Source organism: Convolutriloba macropyga, chromosome 2 (assembly GCF_964194025.1).
Source record: "Convolutriloba macropyga chromosome 2, txConMacr16.3, whole genome shotgun sequence".
Classification (NCBI taxonomy): Eukaryota; Metazoa; Xenacoelomorpha; order Acoela; family Convolutidae; genus Convolutriloba; species Convolutriloba macropyga.
In genome coordinates, this window is record NC_134469.1 from 25,534,374 (window position 1) to 25,554,888 (window position 20,515).

Consider the following 20,515-nt stretch of genomic DNA (forward strand, 5'->3'; position numbering starts at 1 on the left):
CAGCAGCCTCCTGAGATCTCACTTTGCGAATTAAGACCTCAAAAAGAGAAATACAAGCAGAACTGACAAATTCACCAAAACTTTACTCAAGCGTCTCTCGCTGTCCATCGAAAGATTAAAACAATAGCTTCCATGTGCGTTAGTTCTTTTCAGATTCTGGGAGCAATTTTTTTTTCACGTGGGGCAATTTCTTCTGTTGTTTTTGACTTTTTCAGCAAATGCTTCCTAAAGGCGATGTATACAGCATCTTCTTCGGTTACATCTGTTGTTTTGATTTCTGCTGCATACATCTGTCGAAAAGCAATTGCAGAAAAACAAAAAAATCAAAGAAGTGCTTCAATCTGACTTTAGAGGTAGAAAAAATGTCAAAATCTTAGATTGGTCATCAAAAAATCCAAATCCTGTCGATTATAAAAACCTTCAATGACAACTAGTGGGTTGCGCGGTTATTAACAGCACGAAATTGCTGTTGATAATAACATCATTGGACACAATATCTGAAACTGGTCGAAAAATACGCTAATAGTGAACAAATTTACGCTAAAAAGCCGAATGTTCACAATAATATTGAACGGATAACTCGAAAAAGACAAAACTTGGAACAATTTTTTTCAATTTACAACCCTACTATCTATGGGCTTTCTAATCATACTAATTATGTCTTTCCAGGTCAAATAAATCAATGTCAAACTGATTAAAGAAAAAAAACTGTTAAGCCGAGTGGCGTCGGAGCAATAACATTAGGGGGACATCCCCCTGTACTTGTTGTCTAACACTTCTATGTTTTCATCCCTATAATTCCGCGAGGACCTTAGCGGATGCAATTTCAAAGAACCAAAAAATCGTTAGCTCTGGCGAAATAAGCTCTGACAAGGTTGTCACTATTTCCAAAAATGAAATAGCATAAAAGAAGGATACAACAGACATGGCAACAGTCTCATGACCTGGCGCCAAAGGAAAAGAAACGAAAAAATTCGGACAAGGGACAACTCCATTTTCTCCGAAATACAACGGTGTCCAATTTATTCGAACAAATCACATTTGTTGAAAAACTTTACCAATTTTTTATCACATTCAAAAAATCTGAGAAAAATCACCAAGAAAAAGGGACAGATAATGACATTTTGCGAAATAAAATAGTTTTTGAAAATTAGTGGCGTCAAAGTCAAAAATCATTTGACCTGATATAAAGATAACAAAACGTAACTGCACTATAAAGTCAGTAACCACATCATTTTTTTCAGAAAATAAATTGCAAGAACAACTCAAAAAAGCATAGGCGATTAAAAGAACAACCCTTGAAAAAATGAAATAATTTCTCGTCCAAACAATTTCAGTTAATTTCATACATAGAGACCGTAATGGAGTAGGGCTAGACACATTGCAAAGCCCTCATCACGTAACCTATTTTTCCCATTTTTGTGGCCAATCGTAAGAACAAATTGTGCCGATCGAAAATCGCATAAAAAGGCGAACGAAATAATATAAACGCAACGAACCGCATGCTGTTGATAAGACAAGAATCAAAAAATTATCGATTGGAAACTTTATACATATTCACTTAAACCTCCGTAGCAAGCCCACTGGCACCCGTCATTAACCAAATTCAAAGGTAACAACACAAAAAACAACAAAAAGAGGCAAAACCCAAAACCACACTTAAAAATTCACAAAAACAGTTCCGATTACTTTCAACTTAAAACAACACATAGTTTACAGCAGCCTCCTGAGATCTCACTTTGCGAATTAAGACCTCAAAAAGAGAAATACAAGCAGAACTGACAAATTCACCAAAATTTTACTCAAGCGTCTCTCGCTGTCCATCGAAAGATTAAAACAATAGCTTCCATGTGCGTTAGTTCTTTTCAGATTTTGGTATCAATTTTTTTTCACATGGGGCAATTTCTTCTGTTGTTTTTGACCTTTTCTGCAAATGCTTCTTAAAGGCGATGTATACAGCATCTTCTTCGGTTACATCTGTTGTTTTGATTTATGCTGCATACATCTGTTGAAAAGCATTTGCAGGAAAACAAAAAAATCAAAGAAGTGCTTCAATCTGACTTTAGAGGTAGAAAAAATGTCAAAATCTTAGATTGGTCACCAAAAAATCCAAATCCTGTCGATTATAAAAACCTTCAATGACAACTAGTGGGTTGCGCGGTTATTAACAGCACGAAATTGCTGTTGATAATAACATAATTGGACACAATATCTGAAACTGGTAGAAAAATACGCTAATAGTGAACAAATTTACGCTAAAAAGCCGAATGTTCACAATAATATTAAACGGATAACTCGAAAAAGACAAAACTTGGAACATTTTTTTCAATTTACAACCCTACTCTCTATGGGCTTTCTAATCATACTAATTATGTCTTTCCAGGTCAAATAATTCAATAAGTCAAATTGATTAAAGAAAAAATCTGTTAAGCCGAGTGGCGTCGGAGCAATAACATTAGGGGGACATCACCCTGTACTTGTTGTCTCACACTTCTATGTTTTCATCCCTATAATTCCGGGAGGACCTTAGCGGATGCAATTTGAAAGAACCAAAAAATCGTTAGCTCTGGCGAAATAAGCTCTGACAAGGTTGTCACTATTTCAAAAATGAAATAGCATAAACGAATGATACAACAGACATGGCAAGTCTCATGACCTGGCGCCAAGGGAAAAGAAACGAAAAAATTCGGACAAGGGGCAACTCCATTTTCTCCGAAAGACAACGGTGTCCAATTTATTCGAACAAATCACATTTGTTGAAACACTTTACTAATTTTTTATCACATTCAAAAATTCTGAGAAAAATCACCAAGAAAAAGGGACAGATAATGACATTTTTCGAAATAAAAAAGTTTTTGAAAATTAGTGGCGTCAAAGTCAAAAAGCATTTGACCTGATATAAAGATAACAAAACGTAACTGCACTATAAAGTCAGTAACCATATCATTTTTTTCAGAAAATAAATTGCAAGAACAACTCAAAAAAGCATAGGCGATTAAAAGAACAACGCTTCAAAAAATGAAAATTTCTCGTCCAAACAATTTCAGTTAATTTTATACATAGAGACCGTAATGGAGTAGGGCTCAGACACATTGCAAAGCCCTCATCACGTAACCTATTTTTCCCATTTTTGTGGCCAATCGTAAGAAAAAAATTGCGCCTATCGAAAATCGCATGAAAAGGCGAACGAAAAAATATAAATGCTACGAACCGCATGCTGTTGATAAGACAAGAACCAAAAAATTATCGACTGGAAATTTTATAAATATTCACTTGAACCTCCGTAGCAAGCACACTGGCACCCGTCATTAACCAAATTCAAAGGTAACAACACAAAAAAACAACAAAAAGAGGCGAAACCCAAAACCACACTTAAAAAATTACAAACAGATCCAAATCACTTTCAACTTAAAACAACACATAGTTTACTGAAGCTTCCTTTGAGATCTCACTTAGTGAGTTAAGACCTCAAAAAAACAAGCAGAACTCAGAGTTAAGACCTCAAAAAACAAGCAGAACTCAAAAATTTACCGAAACTTTACTCAAGTGACCCCCGCTGTCCATCGAATGAATAAAACAATAGCTTTCATGGGCCGTTAGAACTTTTATTCAGATTTTGGGAGCAATTTTTTTCGCATGGGACATTTTCTTCTGTTGTTTTTTTTTTACTTTTTTCTGGAAATGCTTTTTAAAGGCGATGCATACAGTATCTTCTTCTGTTACATCTGTTGTTTTGATTTCTGTTGCATACATCTGTCAAAAAGCAATTGCAGAAAATCCGAAAAAAAATCAAAGTAGAAGTGCATCAATCTGACTAAGTGGTAGAACAAGGACGCTCGGTAATGTGCATACGCACATAAGGTTCCAACGCCGCTCATACACATTCTTGACTTAATTGGCGACCAAATGATGAGGAGATAGAAAAACTACAAAAACATACGCATCGTTCAATAAGCAACCAATGGAATAATATAATCGCAGGCTAAAGGGTCAAAGAAAATTTCTTACTACAGGGCTATTAGAAAGGATAATAATAAAAATCAAACAAAAATTTACAACCAAAACTCGATGTCTATAATAAAAATCATAACAAAATCACACTAGCTTCAGACAAAACCTAAACAAAACAGAGAATCCTATTCTTCATCAGAAAAACTATGGGACCTGTCCTCAATGCGACTGGTCCACAGGTCGGCAAAAAAGAGTAAATAGGTGCGAAGTTCAAAAACACCTTGAAAACAATTTTTTCACAGTTATTAATGTCATTATATATAAACTGAAATCACTAAAACGTTCAATTATATCTACATACGAAGTGATTGAGACATGTCTTTATCCAGCGTTCAATTGCAAAAAATTTCAAAGCCAACGAGACCTACGATTATCGTTATAATTTAAGAAGAAAACAAAAATCCTTTAAAAAGTACAAATATATAAAAATCTAACATTTCATGAAATCTTGTAGTAACAGTAGTAACAAAGCCGAGAAACAAACCTTTGAAGCTAAAACCGTTACAATATTAAAGTATAGCTCATTGGAAACTGCTAGTGACCTGAGTTTACAAAGACTGAGCTACAAATCGACCGAAATCTATTTGAAAAAAAAAGACGAAGCTCAAAAACCCAAACAAGATCTCGAAAACAAATACTCTCAAAAGTCTGAACAGATATAAGTCTTCATAAAGAGAAGATGGATTATGTTTCAACACCTCAGGAAGCCAATTGAGCCTGTTAATAATGAGACTAAGTCACGACCCCACAGAAAACAAAAACATAAAGCCAAAACTTCAAACAGTTTACGACATGGCACTGTTCCGAAATACAACGGTGTCCAATTTATTCGAACAAATCACATTTGTTGAAAAACTTTACTAATTTTTTATCACATTCAAAAATTCTGAGAAAAATCACCAAGAAAAACGGACAGATAATGACATTTTGCGAAATAAAAAAGTTTTTGAAAATTAGTGGCGTCAAAGTCAAAAATCATTTGACCTGATATAAAGATAACAAAACGTAACTGCACTATAAAGTCAGTAACCACATCAGTTTTTTCAGAAAATAAATTGCAAGAACAACTCAAAAAAGCATAGGCGATTAAAAGAACAACGCTTCAAAAAATGAAAATTTCTCGTCCAAACAATTTCAGTTAATTTTATACATAGAGACCGTAATGGAGTAGGGCTCAGACACATTGCAAAGCCCTCATCACGTAACCTATTTTTCCCATTTTTGTGGCCAATCGTAAGAAAAAAATTGCGCCTATCGAAAATCGCATGAAAAGGCGAACGAAAAAATATAAATGCTACGAACCGCATGCTGTTGATAAGACAAGAACCAAAAAATTATCGACTGGAAATTTTATAAATATTCACTTGAACCTCCGTAGCAAGCACACTGGCACCCGTCATTAACCAAATTCAAAGGTAACAACACAAAAAAACAACAAAAAGAGGCAAAACCCAAAACCACACTTAAAAATTCACAAAAACAGTTCCGATTACTTTCAACTTAAAACAACACATAGTTTACAGCAGCCTCCTGAGATCTCACTTTGCGAATTAAGACCTCAAAAAGAGAAATACAAGCAGAACTGACAAATTCACCAAAACTTTACTCAAGCGTCTCTCGCTGTCCATCGAAAGATTAAAACAATAGCTTCCATGTGCGTTAGTTCTTTTCAGATTTTGGTATCAATTTTTTTTCACATGCGGCAATTTCTTCTGTTGTTTTTGACCTTTTCTGCAAATTCTTCTTAAAGGCGATGTATACAGCATCTTCTTCGGTTACATCTGTTGTTTTGATTTATGCTGCATACATCTGTTGAAAAGCATTTGCAGGAAAACAAAAAAAAATCAAAGAAGTGCTTCAATCTGACTTTAGAGGTAGAAAAAATGTCAAAATCTTAGATTGGTCACCAAAAAATCCAAATCCGTTCGATTATAAAAACCTTCAATGACAACTAGTGGGTTGCGCGGTTATTAACAGCACGAAATTGCTGTTGATAATAACATAATTGGACACAATATCTGAAACTGGTCGAAAAATACGCTAATAGTGAACAAATTTACGCTAAAAAGCCGAATGTTCACAATAATATTAAACGGATAACTCGAAAAAGACAAAACTTGGAACATTTTTTTCAATTTACAACCCTACTCTCTATGGGCTTTCTAATCATACTAATTATGTCTTTCCAGGTCAAATAAATCAATAAGTCAAATTGATTAAAGAAAAAAACTGTTAAGCCGAGTGGCGTCGGAGCAATAACATTAGGGGACATCCCCCTGTACTTGTTGTCTAACACTTCTATGTTTTCATCCCTATAATTCCGGGAGGACCTTAGCGGATGCAATTTGAAAGAACCAAAAAATCGTTAGCTCTGGCGAAACAAGCTCTGACAAGGTTGTCACTATTTCCAAAAATGAAATAGCATAAAAGAATGATACAACAGACATGGCAAGTCTCATGACCTGGCGCCAAGGGAAAAGAAACGAAAAAATTCGGACAAGGGGCAACTCCATTTTCTCCGAAATACAACGGTGTCAAATTTATTCGAACAAATCACATTTGTTGAAAAACTTTACTAATTTTTTATCACATTCAAAAATTCTGAGAAAAATCACCAAGAAAAAGGGACAGATAATGACATTTTTCGAAATGAAAAAGTTTTTGAAAATTAGTGGCGTCAAAGTCAAAAAGCATTTGACCTGATATAAAGATAACTGCACTATAAATTCAGTAACCACATCATTTTTTTCAGAAAATAAATTGCAAGAACAACTCAAAAAAGCATAGGCGATTAAAGAACAACGCTTCAAAAAATGAAAATTTCTCGTCCAAACAATTTCAGTTAATTTCATACATAGAGACCGTAATGGAGTAGGGCTCAGACACATTGAAAAGCCCTCATCGCGTAACCTATTTTTCCCATTTTTGTGGCCAATCGTAAGAAAAAAAAATGTGCCTATCGAAAATCGCATGAAAAGGCGAACGAAAAAATATAAATGCTACGAACCGCATACTGTTGATAAGACAAGAACCAAAAAATTATCAACTGGAAATTTTATAAATATTCACGTGAACCTCCGTAGCAAGCACACTGGCACCCGTCATTAACCAAATTCAAAGGTAACAACACAAAAAAACAACAAAAAGAGGCGAAACCCAAAACCACACTGAAAAAATTACAAACAGATCCAAATCACTTTCATTTTAAAACAACACATAGTATACTGAAGCTTCCTTTGAGATCTCACTTAGCGAGTTAAGACCTCAAAAAAACAAGCAGAACTCAAAAATTTACCGAAACTTTGCTTAAGTGACCCCCGCTGTCCATCGAATGATTAAAACAATAGGGCCGTTAGAACTCTTTTTAAGATTTTGGGAGCAATTTTTTTCGCATGGGACATTTTCTTCTGTTGTTTTTTTTTTTACTTTTTTCTGGAAATGCTTTTTAAAGGCGATGCATACAGCATCTTCTGTTACATCTGTTGTTTTGATTTCTGTTGCATACATCTGTCAAAAAGCAATTGCAGAAAATCCGAAAAAAATCAAAGTAGAAGTGCATCAATCTGACTAAGTGGTAGAACAAGGACGCTCGGTAATGTGCATACGCACATAAGGTTCCAACGCCGCTCATACATATTCTCGACTTAATTGGCGACCAAATGATGAGGAGATAGAAAAACTACAAAAACATATGCATCGTTCAATAAGCAACCAATGGAATAATATAATCGCAGGCTAAAGGGTCAAAGAAAATTTCTTACTATAGGGCTATTAGAAAGGATAATAATAAAAATCAAACAAAAATCTACAACCAAAACTCGATGTCTAATAAAAATCATAACAAAATCACACTAGCTTCAGATAAAACCTAAACAAAACAGAGAATCCTATTCTTCATCAGAAAAACTATGGGACCTGTCCTCAATGCGACTGGTCCACAGGTCGGCAAAAAAGAGTAAATAGGTGCGAAGTTCAAAAACACCTTGAAAACAATTTTTTCACAGTTATTAATGTCATTATATATAAACTGAAATCACTAAAACGTTCAATTATATCTACATACGAAGTGATTGAGACATGTCTTTATCCAGTGTTCAATTGCAAAAAATTTCAAAGCCAACGAGACCTACGATTATCGTTATAATTTAAGAAGAAAACAAAAATCCTTTAAAAAGTACAAATATATAAAAATCTAACATTTCATGAAATCTTGTAGTAACAGTAGTAACAAAGCCGAGAAACAAACTTTTGAAGCTAAAACCGTTACAATATTAAAGTATAGCTCATTGGAAACTGCTAGTGAACTGAGTTTACAAAGACTGAGCTACAAATCGACCGAAATCTATTTGAAAAAAAAGACGAAGCTCAAAAACCCAAACAAGATCTCGAAAACAAATACTCTCAAAAGTCTGAACAGATATAAGTCTTCATAAAGAGAAGATGGATTATGTTTCAACACCTCAGGAAGCCAATTGAGCCTGTTAATAATGAGACTAAGTCACGACCCCACAGAAAACAAAAACAAAGCCAAAACTTCAAACAGTTTACGACATGGCACTGTTCAAGGGACTATAGTTATAAGACGTTACCTGCAAGAAGTGTAAACCATTACTTTCCCACATCTTAATAACAACGACTCTTCCATTCAAAAGGACTACTTAGACGAGATAACAAAAAGAAACCCAAAAAATGAACAGTACAGAAATCGCGAAAAAACTTAAGAAACAACTAGTGGGTTGCGCGGTTATTAACAGCACGAAATTGCTGTTGATAATAACATAATTGGACACAATATCTGAAACTGTTCGAAAAATACGCTAATAGTGAACAAATTTACGCTAAAAAGCCGAATGTTCACAATAATATTAAACGGATAACTTGAAAAAGACAAAACTTGGAACATTTTTTTTTCAATTTACAACCCTACTCTCTATGGGCTTTCTAATCATACTAATTATGTCTTTCCAGGTCAAATAAATCAATAAGTCAAATTGATTAAAGAAAAAAACTGTTAAGCCGAGTGACGTCGGAGCAATAACATTAGGGGGACATCCCCCTGTACTTGTTGTCTAACACTTCTATGTTTTCATCCCTATAATTCCGAGAGGACCTTAGCGGATGCAATTTGAAAGAACCAAAAAATCGTTAGCTCTGGTGAAATAAGCTCTGACAAGGTTGTCACTATTTCCAAAAATGAAATAGCATAAAAGAATGATACAACAGACATGGCAAGTCTCATGACCTGGCGCCAAGGGAAAAGAAACGAAAAAATTCGGACAAGGGGCAACTCCATTTTCTCCGAAATACAACGGTGTCCAATTTATTCGAACAAATCACATTTGTTGAAAAACTTTACTAATTTTTTATCACATTCAAAAATTCTGAGAAAAATCACCAAGAAAAAGGGACAGATAATGACATTTTTCGAAATAAAAAAGTTTTTGAAAATTAGTGGCGTCAAAGTCAAAAAGCATTTGACCTGATATAAAGATAACAAAACGTAACTGCACTATAAATTCAGTAACCACATCATTTTTTTCAGAAAATAAATTGCAAGAACAACTCAAAAAAGCATAGGCGATTAAAAGAACAACGCTTCAAAAAATGAAAATTTCTCGTCCAAACAATTTCAGTTAATTTCATACATAGAGACCGTAATGGAGTAGGGCTCAGACACATTGCAAAGCCCTCATCACGTAACCTATTTTTCCCATTTTTGTGGCCAATCGTAAGAAAAAAATTGTGCCTATCGAAAATCGCATGAGAAGGCGAACTAAAAAATATAAATGCTACGAACCGCATGCTGTTGATAAGACAAGAACCAAAAAATTATCGACTGGAAATTTTATAAATATTCACTTGAACCTCCGTAGCAAGCACACTGGCACCCGTCATTAACCAAATTCAAAGGTAACAACACAAAAAAACAACAAAAAGAGGCGAAACCCAAAACCACACTTAAAAAATTACAAACAGATCCAAATCACTTTCAACTTAAAACAACACATAGTTTACTAAAGCTTCCTTTGAGATCTCACTTAGCGAGTTAAGACCTCAAAAAAACAAGCAGAACTCAAAAATTTACCGAAACTTTACTCAAGTGACCCCCGCTGTCCATCGAATGATTAAAACAATAGGGCCGTTAGAACTCTTTTTAAGATTTTGGGAGCAATTTTTTTCGCATGGGACATTTTCTTCTGTTGTTTTTTTTACTTTTTTCTGGAAATGCTTTTTAAAGGCGATGCATACAGCATCTTCTTCTGTTACATCTGTTGTTTTGATTTCTGTTGCATACATCTGTCAAAAAGCAATTGCAGAAAATCCGAAAAAAAAATCAAAGTAGAAGTGCATCAATCTGACTAAGTGGTAGAACAAGGACGCTCGGTAATGTGCATACGCACATAAGGTTCCAACGCCGCTCATACACATTCTTGACTTAATTGGCGACCAAATGATGAGGAGATAGAAAAACTACAAAAACATACGCATCGTTCAATAAGCAACCAATGGAATAATATAATCGCAGGCTAAAGGGTCAAAGAAAATTTCTTACTATAGGGCTATTAGAAAGGATAATAATAAAAATCAAACAAAAATCTACAACCAAAACTCGATGTCTATAATAAAAATCATAACAAAATCACACTAGCTTCAGATAAAACCTAAACAAAACAGAGAATCCTATTCTTCATCAGAAAAACTATGGGACCTGTCCTCAATGCGACTGGTCCACAGGTCGGCAAAAAAGAGTAAATAGGTGCGAAGTTCAAAAACACCTTGAAAACAATTTTTTCACAGTTATTAATGTCATTATATATAAACTGAAATCACTAAAACGTTCAATTATATCTACATACGAAGTGATTGAGACATGTCTTTATCCAGTGTTCAATTGCAAAAAATTTCAAAGCCAGCGAGACCTACGATTATCGTTATAATTTAAGAAGAAAACAAAAATCCTTTAAAAAGTACAAATATATAAAAATCTAACATTTCATGAAATCTTGTAGTAACAGTAGTAACAAAGCCGAGAAACAAACTTTTGAAGCTAAAACCGTTACAATATTAAAGTATAGCTCATTGGAAACTGCTAGTGAACTGAGTTTACAAAGACTGAGCTACAAATCGACCGAAATCTATTTGAAAAAAAAAAGACGAAGCTCAAAAACCCAAACAAGATCTCGAAAACAAATACTCTCAAAAGTCTGAACAGATATATAAGTCTTCATAAAGAGAAGATGGATTATGTTTCAACACCTCAGGAAGCCAATTGAGCCTGTTAATAATGAGACTAAGTCACGACCCCACAGAAAACAAAAACATAAAGCCAAAACTTCAAACAGTTTACGACATGGCACTGTTCAAGGCACTATAGTTATAAGACGTTACCTGCAAGAAGTGTAAATCATTACTTTCCCACATCTTAATAACAACGACTCTTCCATTTAAAAGGACTACTTAGACGAGATAACAAAAAGAAACCCAAAAAATGAACAGTACAGAAATCGCGAAAAAACTTAAGAAACAAAATGGTCGAAGCAATCAGTCACAACATATAACCAAGCACGAAAAAAACTTTTGAATTACCAAAATTTATTCGGACTTCTAATGGGTGAGATTGAGTTACATGGTGACGAAAATGAAACAAAAAAAAACAGATGAATAAAATCTTTTTCTAATTTAATTTGAAAGTTGTTAAAACAAACAGCTATGAACTGAAATCTTTAATTAGGTTGAGTGAAACGTCCTGCGGAAGCAATTGAGACCTATCGTTATCGGGTATAAGGCGTACAACAACGAAAAGAAAGAAAAACAGGCATAATAAAAAATGCACAAAATTTTGCGAGACAACTGAGTCTCGGCCCAAAAAGCATAAGCTGTTAAACAAAAACAGATATAATATCCAGATATGCCTTTTTCGAACGCTCTGCATTTTATCTACTATGATTTCCTTCAATTACAAGGAACAAAATGAACATAAAAATGCAATTAATCAAAAATAAAAGAAATTGGAAACGAGTAGTATTAAATTAAAGGAACCATTAGTTGATATAACCGTTATTGTCATTAATTTATAATTCACAGAACATTGGTGTTTAGCTTGTTTTCGATGAGACTGCGCCCGAACTTGAGGGAACTAAGATAAAATAGTGGCAAAACTCAAAAATTCACCAATATTTTCTCAAAACAAATATATTCAAAGTCATAACAGACATTAGATAACAACTGAAAAAACTGTGTAGGTTCAATTATGCCTCCTAAAACCTAGCTGGATCTGTGATTGGGGTCACCAAGTCATTGGGCTACAAAAAGTAACAAATGAAAGCAAAACTCAAGATGTCCACAAAACTTTTACAAAAACAACAGGTCAGAGCCATAAAAACCATTAGCTATACTCTGAAATCATAATATAATCCCGTTGGGCCTCATATATTGTAAACAGTATCGATCAATTGAGCCCTGATTTGAAATTCTTAGTAATTTACAAAAACATTTACATAGCGCAAACATTTTGAAAAAAAGGTCGCGCCCCAGTAAAATTTGATAAATTTTTATCGTAAGGATCCATGATGAGATCAAGATCAACTCAGATATTTGCTGCGCTTCTAACTAAACAATCAACTGTTGAAATGGTAGCAAAATTGACTTAAACAAAATTTTTCAATTTGTCAGCAACTTACAAGCAAAAGGGCTTAAAAAGGGCTTAAATTTGGTCCTATTTTTTGACGAATTCTGAAAAATTTAGCCTAAATTCTAGCCAAAAAACTCCTCGGATGGAGCAATTCAACAACCCTCCTCCCTCTTTATTTAGAGATAAAATCAAAAACACTGCAGTTAACAATTTTAACATATTTTCGCAACATTGACAAAATTTAGTCAAAAATAAGGAAAATGTGAACAAAAACGGCTGAAATACGTCTAATTTTCACAAAACTTTTAACATCGATATTTCCCAATTAAAAACGAAAATTGAAAAATCTTTTTAATTCCATATTATAAGCTGGACGGGATTTCTAATGATACCACTCACAACTTTCTGCGATAATTATATCGATCGGCCAAAATTGTCTGAACAAAAAAACCCATTTGAGTTTATAGTACCTCCCCCACAAGTGGGGTCGGATTAAAAAATGTCCAGATCTTAGAAAGATTGGACACCAATAAAATCCAAATCCTGTCGATTATAAAATCTCCAATGACAGCTAGTGGGTTGCGCGATTATTAACAACACGAAATTGCTGTTGATATTAACTTAATTGGACAAAATATCTGAAACTGATCGAAAAATACGCTAAAAATGAACAAAATTACGGTAAAATGCCGAAGGTTCACAATAATTTTGAACAGATAACTCCTCGAAAAAAACGGAATTTGAAAATTTTTTAAAATTTACAACTCTACTCTCAATGGGCTTTCTAATGATACTAATAATGTCTTTCCAGGTCAAATATATCAATTAGCCAAACTGACTAAACAAAAAAAACAGTTGAGCAGAGTGGGGTTAGAGCAATAACATTAGGGGCACATCCCCCTGTACTTGTTGTCTAATACTACGATGTTCTCATCCCCATAATTCTGTGAGGACGTTAGTGGATGCAATTTGAAAGAATCAAATAATCATTAGTTCTGGCGAAATAATCTCTGACAAGGTTATGTTCCTATTTCCAAAATGAAATAGCATCTAAGAATGATACAGCAACAGACCTGGCGCCAGTCTCATGAATAGTTTGAGAAATGCTACACACGTACACACAAGTAGGTAAGAAAATTATTGATTGGAAAATATCATTTAGTGCATCTGGCTGGGTTGCTAATAACCGCCCTATAACCTAACAGCAGTATTATACGTTGTTACAGTTCAGATGAATCAGTCATAAATGTCTCGTTCTGCAGAGCCACTAGAAGTATGATTATTCGAAGCTGATCACTTACAAGAATTGGAGTCGAAAGCCAGCCTGGTCTGAATTGTTTCTGATTTCTGAAACATAAAGAACGGCGAATAATGACAGCTATATCGCCTATAAATCTATTCATCCATTGAGGCAAATAAAATCTACCTCGTGATTTTCGCCATTCTAAAGAGTCACTTACTGTGCCATTTGAGCGGTAAAATGAATTAAATGCTCAAAATCACCAAAATCACCTTTATTTTAACGCAACAAATTCAGAACGTAAAACTACATTTGAAATTTTCAGTACTTACTAATACAAAAGCTAAAAGCAGCAGCCAAACAACTTACTTAATCAATAGTCTCTAAAGTTTACGCGAGCCTCCGTGGTTCACGAGAAATTCTAGCAAACTAATATATTATATTGCAGAACATACCAATAACGAAAACAAAACTGTCGCAAACGCGGATCAAAATTATGAGTAGCAGGAATAGACTATTTACAAAAGTAATAACCAAACGTAATGATTAAAAATTTAAAACCATGATTTTTTTACAAAGCTTACTTAATTTGAGTCAATCCTATTAGACATTTCGTTCTTACAACCACACACACAGTATAAATTTGGCATCAAGAATTCATTTTGTTTTAGTTTTGCAGTTGTTTGGACCTCAGAAACGGCCGCACTCAATTTTTGAACGAGTGTGTACATCAGTCCTTGTCTTCACTTTTTTGCTAGTTTTTTTGCTTATCTCTTCTATACCAATCCCATAACTCCTTTTTGCTCTATGACTGTTTTTTTTTCGAAAGATATCAATGTGGACAAAAATTTTCCAACCATTGGATTGAAATAAATGAAAAATGACCAATAAAGGATTTAAAGAGATCGCAAAAGCGGTAAAAATTGTAACTTTTACGATAATTGTTTTGTTTGTAGACCACTAGTCTATGGCTCGGTGGGGAAAAAAACAAAAATGTTGCCATTTTCATGCAGCCGATTACTTGTACCGAGATTAGCAATTGCAATCTTTCTTTCTGTGTGTAGGGGGTAGAATTGCAACATTTCGATTTTTGTGATTATCTCCTAGACGAGTATTGTGAGCACTAAATTCTGCTACAAAACCGCGTTTCCAAATTACCTCCCCAAATGTCTTTACAAATACACTGTGTCTTATCCGCAACCCCAACAATGGCCAATTTTGCTTCCCTAACCGACGACAATGACTAAAATTGAAACAAAATCTGCATCTGCTGTCACGATAGATTTGGGATTTCTTTCGCTGTCTCACGAAAATTACACCAGCATATGCAAACATACCCGGCAGATTGCCGGAAAATAGCCGCCGTTGATTCCAATAAGCATGATTGGGATTGAAAGAATAGAAGATATTGAAAAAAAAAAATTTTTGTACAAAAACATTTTTTAAGTCCGATTTATTTTGATGGCATTTCGTAGTTGAACATAACGTACTTCTGTTTCTTAGGGAGAGGCCACAGGGGCTACTATCAATACCAATAAGCATAAGAGATGGTAACTAAGACTTATAGGAACGACGTTCAAATAGCGGGCACCTAAAATTGGGCTTTATGGGTTTATCCCGTTTCTATTTCTGACTTCAATTTTTTATTCCGACTCTGTTCATTTTGAATTGATTTGCTGAGCAACTGATGTTCAACGTCACTTTTAGCAGAATGAGAGAAGAGAGAAACTCGCCTAGAGAAGTCAAAAAGATTTCACGCAAAATGTTGAAAAAGCGGCAAAATGAGGTAAAGCAAAACATTTTTTTATTCGACGAAGTAAAAAAAATAGGAGCGCTATAATAGCCAGCTGAGAAGATGAGGGCGGCTATTAACTAGTAAAAAATTCTGAAATGTCGACTACACTTTGAGCTGAAACAGAGCTGAAAGGCTCTAACAGCACTTAATGACCGCTGGGCGCTACCCGTTTATCCCGTTTTTGAGGACGAAAAGTCCAAGCGTCAGACGAAAAATCGGTCAAGCAAAAAATTGCGTTAAAAAATACCACAGGACTAATATAATTGCAACAAACCACAGGACTAATATAATTGCAACAAACCACAGGACTAATATAATTGCAACAAACTTCGTTTGAGACTAATCTAAACAGTGTGCAAAATAGCCTGAAGATAGCCACCTTTGACCCGCTCGACGCGGGATTGAAATAAAGAAAGAAAAAACCAGATAGGAATTGACAGAATTTTATGAAGTCCCAAAAGATGTTCTAATTGGGGGTGCTAATTCTTACATATTGGGTTAGATTCTAAAAAAATACTTGATTAAGCTTTTAAACTGAAGCCTATTAAGCAAGAAGGTCCTGCATAAAATATGGTTTCAAAGGAAAAAACTAAAACAACTGAAAGCTTCAGTGTTTGCATCTGAAAAATGGTAAAAATGAAAAAGTACCAATAACAAAACAAACGTTGTACAATCTGACTGTTTAGAGATCTTTTTTTATAGTTTGGATAGTGATAGTAAGCAAAAGGCAAAAGCCCTGCTTAGAGACCCTTTTATCGTCAAAAAAAAAGAACATAGCCGGCAGATTGCCGGAAAATAGCCGCGATAGACGCTTGTGGCCTTCCATGAATTGAAACAACTAAAGAAATAAGATAGACAGATCGACCACCAGTCCTTTAATAGACCACTAGGCTTTTTAGGTTAGATTCGGACTGTCAATTTTATGACACATACGGTCTATAAGGAGAGCTTTTTCAAAATTGATTTTCGAAATCAACAACTCAAGACTAATATTCAAGAATTAGGGCATATAAGTTTGCAACTACTTAGATGCACACTATTGATTTCTTAATTTAAAAAATTCATAAAATTTAAAGTTTCATAAGTGAGTTCAGAAGTCATTTTTTTGAGTGAGGTAAGTCACGCAATTGACCTAAAAGCAGAAATGACGTCACGCACACAAATTTTAATTGCAAAGCAATAGAAGTCACTGAAGTCAATTCCGAGAAGTCAGGTCGGAAGAATCATCGATGGAGACGACGAATTAAAAAACGTAGACGGTAGAATACCAGAAACGACTCGAATCGTCGTGCAAAATAATCTCTACCCTAACTTGGACAAAATCAGAATATCAAAAAAACACTAGAAATAAAAATAGTAGAGCAATATAACACAAAAAGCGTTAAAATTTTTTCAGTTCAGGGGTGTGGGTAGGTGCTGGTGGGGAGGGGGGGCGGTAGGTGGGTTGGGGGGAGGTACGTTGCGGGGGGGGGGGTGGTAGTTAGGTACGTGGGGGGGGTTGTTTTTTTCGGGGGGGGGGGTAGGTAGTTAAATGGGATCAAATTTTCTCAAATTGACCTCTTCACCTTGAATTACAGGCTGTTACCAATTGTTATACATTACAAACTAAGCTACTGTTAAAGTCCAATGTTCGAAAACAGAAGTCAACAATCAAAAACGGAGGTAAATGCTCGAACAGAAAGAAGTCAAAATTCAAGTCATGAACAAACTTGCTTTCTGCTAAAAAAAACATAGCCGGTAGAATACCGGAACCGATTCGAATCTTCGAGCAAAATAATCTCTACCCTAACTTGGACAAAATCAATATCGAAAAACATAACCGACTAAACGTCGGAAGAATTGCTCTTGAACGACTAGTGGGAGCTCTAATCAATTGCAGCCTGCTTCAGTCGGGGGGGGGGGGGAGGGGTAGCCTAAATGAGACTAAGAAGTTCTATAGTGGGCTTCAAATAACCATATTAGAGGTTAACATATACCACTATTAAGATTTAAAGTTAAAAAATGACACCAGTTTCGGCGCACTTTTTATTTGACTTTTAGTATTAAATTGCCGCCAATTGAGTTCAGCTGCTTGAAATTGTGATTGAGAGAGAATTTTAGATCACGCGAAATGCAAAAAGTCAAGGGCGTAAAAGTCACTCGAAAAGTCAAAACCGTCAAGCGAAAATTTTGCATAAAAAAAGACACACACGTTTACAATAATTGCTATGAACTGCGTTCAAGAGCAATTAATAATAAAAGTAGTAGACCAATATAACAAAAAAAGCGTTAAAATGTTTTCAGTTCAGGTGTGTGGGTAGGTGCTGGTGGGGGGGGGGCAGGTAGGTGGTGGTGGGGTGTAGGCATGTGGGGTGGTGGTAGGTACCTTGCGGGAGGGGGTAGGTGGGTACGTGGGGGGGGGGGGGGGTAGGTAGGTACGTGGGGGGAGGGGGTAGGTAGGTACGATGGGTGGGGGGGGGGGTAGGTAGGTACGAGGGGTGTGGGGTAGGTGCGTTGGGGGGGGGGGGGGTTGTGCGGTTTAGTTTAGATAATTAGGGGTGACTTGTATAGGAACGAAAAATCTCAAAATGACCTCTTCACCTTGAACATTACCAGCAGTTTCCTAATTATTATACATTACAAACGAAGCTACTGTTAAAGTCCAATGTTCGAAAACAGAAGTCAACAATCAAAAACTGAGATAACTGCTCGAACAGAAAGAAGTCAAAATTCAAGTCATGGACAAACTTGCTTTCTGCTAAAAAAAACCTGTAGAATCTCAATACTCCTCTTCGAGTCGTAAAAACCTGTAGAATCTCAATACTCCCCTTCGAGTCGTAAAAAAAACCACGATGTCCCCAATAATAGCCGCTATCGCTTCACGGCTATTAAAAAACATAGTCAGCTAACGTGTGCGGGTTCACGTGGAATGAGGTGCAGTAGTAGAGGGGGGGGGGGGGGGGTAGTGGTGGAGTTCGGATAAACTTTTAGAACTTCCTTTCGCAGAAGGAGTTCATGTCTGCTCAAGAGTAACTTACGTCTGCTGAACTTATGACTGCCAATTCTGAGAAACTAGCAAGTCGTACGGCTCTAAGATATTGCCTTCCGGTCTTTACCTGTTTATCCAGTTTTTGAGGACAAAAACTCAAATAAATAGACAAAAACTATCAGACAAAAGTCCGTAGTACCAAAAAATGTCATTAAAAGACTAGCAAGACTAATATCATTACCACAAACTTCGTTTGAGAACTGAAAATCTCTGAAGTAATAAACAAGTTTTGTAACCAAGTACTACTAAAACACACCTACTACTACTAAAACAATTTCTCGGCACAAAAACTGCATAACCGACTGACGTCAGACGACTTACTCTTAAACGACTACCGTGGGACTCGCTTTAGCTTTAGCTAGCTTAGCCTTAGGGCCGCGTAACCTCACTACGAAATAGGGGAGCTGTAAATCGTGAGTGCGGATTTAAACCCTACCTGAATTGTGCCACAGAACGAGACTGCTATTCTTCAACAAAACTAAACAGAAATTTTTGCCATCCCGCTGTACCAGTTTATTCTGTTTTTCTTGACAAAAAGTCAAAGTGGCCACAAGCGAAAAAACATCACCCATAAACCATATCAATCAACAGGGCCAAAATTGTTGATATAAATTTAGAATAAGGACGAGGAACAACATACCCAGCAGATTGCAATGTACAGCAGAAAGAAATGAAAAACTGATGTAAGAAATGAGAGAATAAAGGGGGCTAGCTTTCAAACCAAAAAGCTTTATGGATGATAACTAAGACTTATAAAACACAGCCGGCAGATTGCCGGAATAGCTGCGAAACAGATACAGATCTAAATTGAAAAAAAAATTCGACGCCGCTCAAAAAACTAGGCTATAAAACATTCAGCGATATATTAATAAAGCTTGTTAAAATTCATTCCACAGAAGCCTCTTATTAGGGTCCTTTACTGCACATAAGAGTTCCTTTGACCTTAAACAAAGTCAAAATAAACTTAAGTTCTAAAGTGCAAAAGTCATTTTATTGAGTGAGGTAAGTCACGTATGATCAAAATCTAATCACGCAAATAACCTAAAAAATTGCGCTAAAGCGAGAGAGAAATGACGTCACGCGCGCAAATGCCGTTAGTGAGAGGAAGAAGTCATTTAGAAAATTTGACTTTTTCAGCTTTGCTGTGTGAACAAATGTAAAACGAAAAAGGAGCGTCAGACGACGAAACAAAAAACATAGCAGGACAAGTCCTGAAATACAACTCACAGAATTGAATGAAACACTGAAAACTAATGAGAACCTGGCCAGCAGATCAATTGAACAATCCCAGCAAAAAGACAATCTCGAAGTTGAGAAACTAAAATATCAAACAAAACAAATAAGAAAATAATGGATAAAACTCTTGAAGCTTTTATCATGAAGACAAATATGATACAATTCAATATACTCATTTACTCACGCACAAGACATAAAAGAGACTCCACTAAAGGTAGACAAACTCGAGAAATTTGAACGCTTAAAAAAACTGACAGGTGCAAAATTTAAAGTTTCTAAATTTTGCGGCAATAAGATGATCAAAACCATTTTTGGTCTGTGGTGTTCTGCCATATAACCCACCTGCAATAACTAAAAAGTTTTGTTGGCCAGTAAACATAGTTAAACTCAGAAATGGCAAAAAATTTTAGATTTAAAAAACAATTAAAAATTTTAACAAAATAATGCTAAAATTCGTGATATTAACATCTTCAGAACTGTTTCATTTTCTCCAGAAACTATAAATTATTTTTATTTCAAACCTTAAATAGTTTCACTGGCTCATAAAGGTCAATAAATTTGGAACATAACAAT

The 20,515-nt window shown here is 35.3% G+C and overlaps 2 protein-coding genes across 11 annotated transcripts in view; one reads left to right on the forward strand and one right to left on the reverse strand.

Annotated features, from left to right (window-relative positions):
• Nucleotides 1-20,515, forward strand: part of LOC142358570 (BTB/POZ domain-containing protein KCTD12-like) — a 554,440-nt gene that overhangs the window by 221,918 nt on the left and 312,007 nt on the right. The gene's annotated exons all lie outside the window — the stretch shown is intronic.
• The window catches only part of LOC142358558 (tubulin polyglutamylase TTLL5-like), a 100,036-nt gene that overhangs the window by 8,870 nt on the left and 70,651 nt on the right, over nt 1-20,515 (reverse strand). For all 10 annotated transcript variants that reach the window (XM_075409960.1, XM_075409953.1, XM_075409951.1 and 7 more), the window contains one exon: nt 13,945-13,990. In XM_075409960.1, coding sequence (XP_075266075.1) covers nt 13,945-13,990 — 46 coding nt within the window. The remainder of the gene's footprint in view (nt 1-13,944; nt 13,991-20,515) is intronic.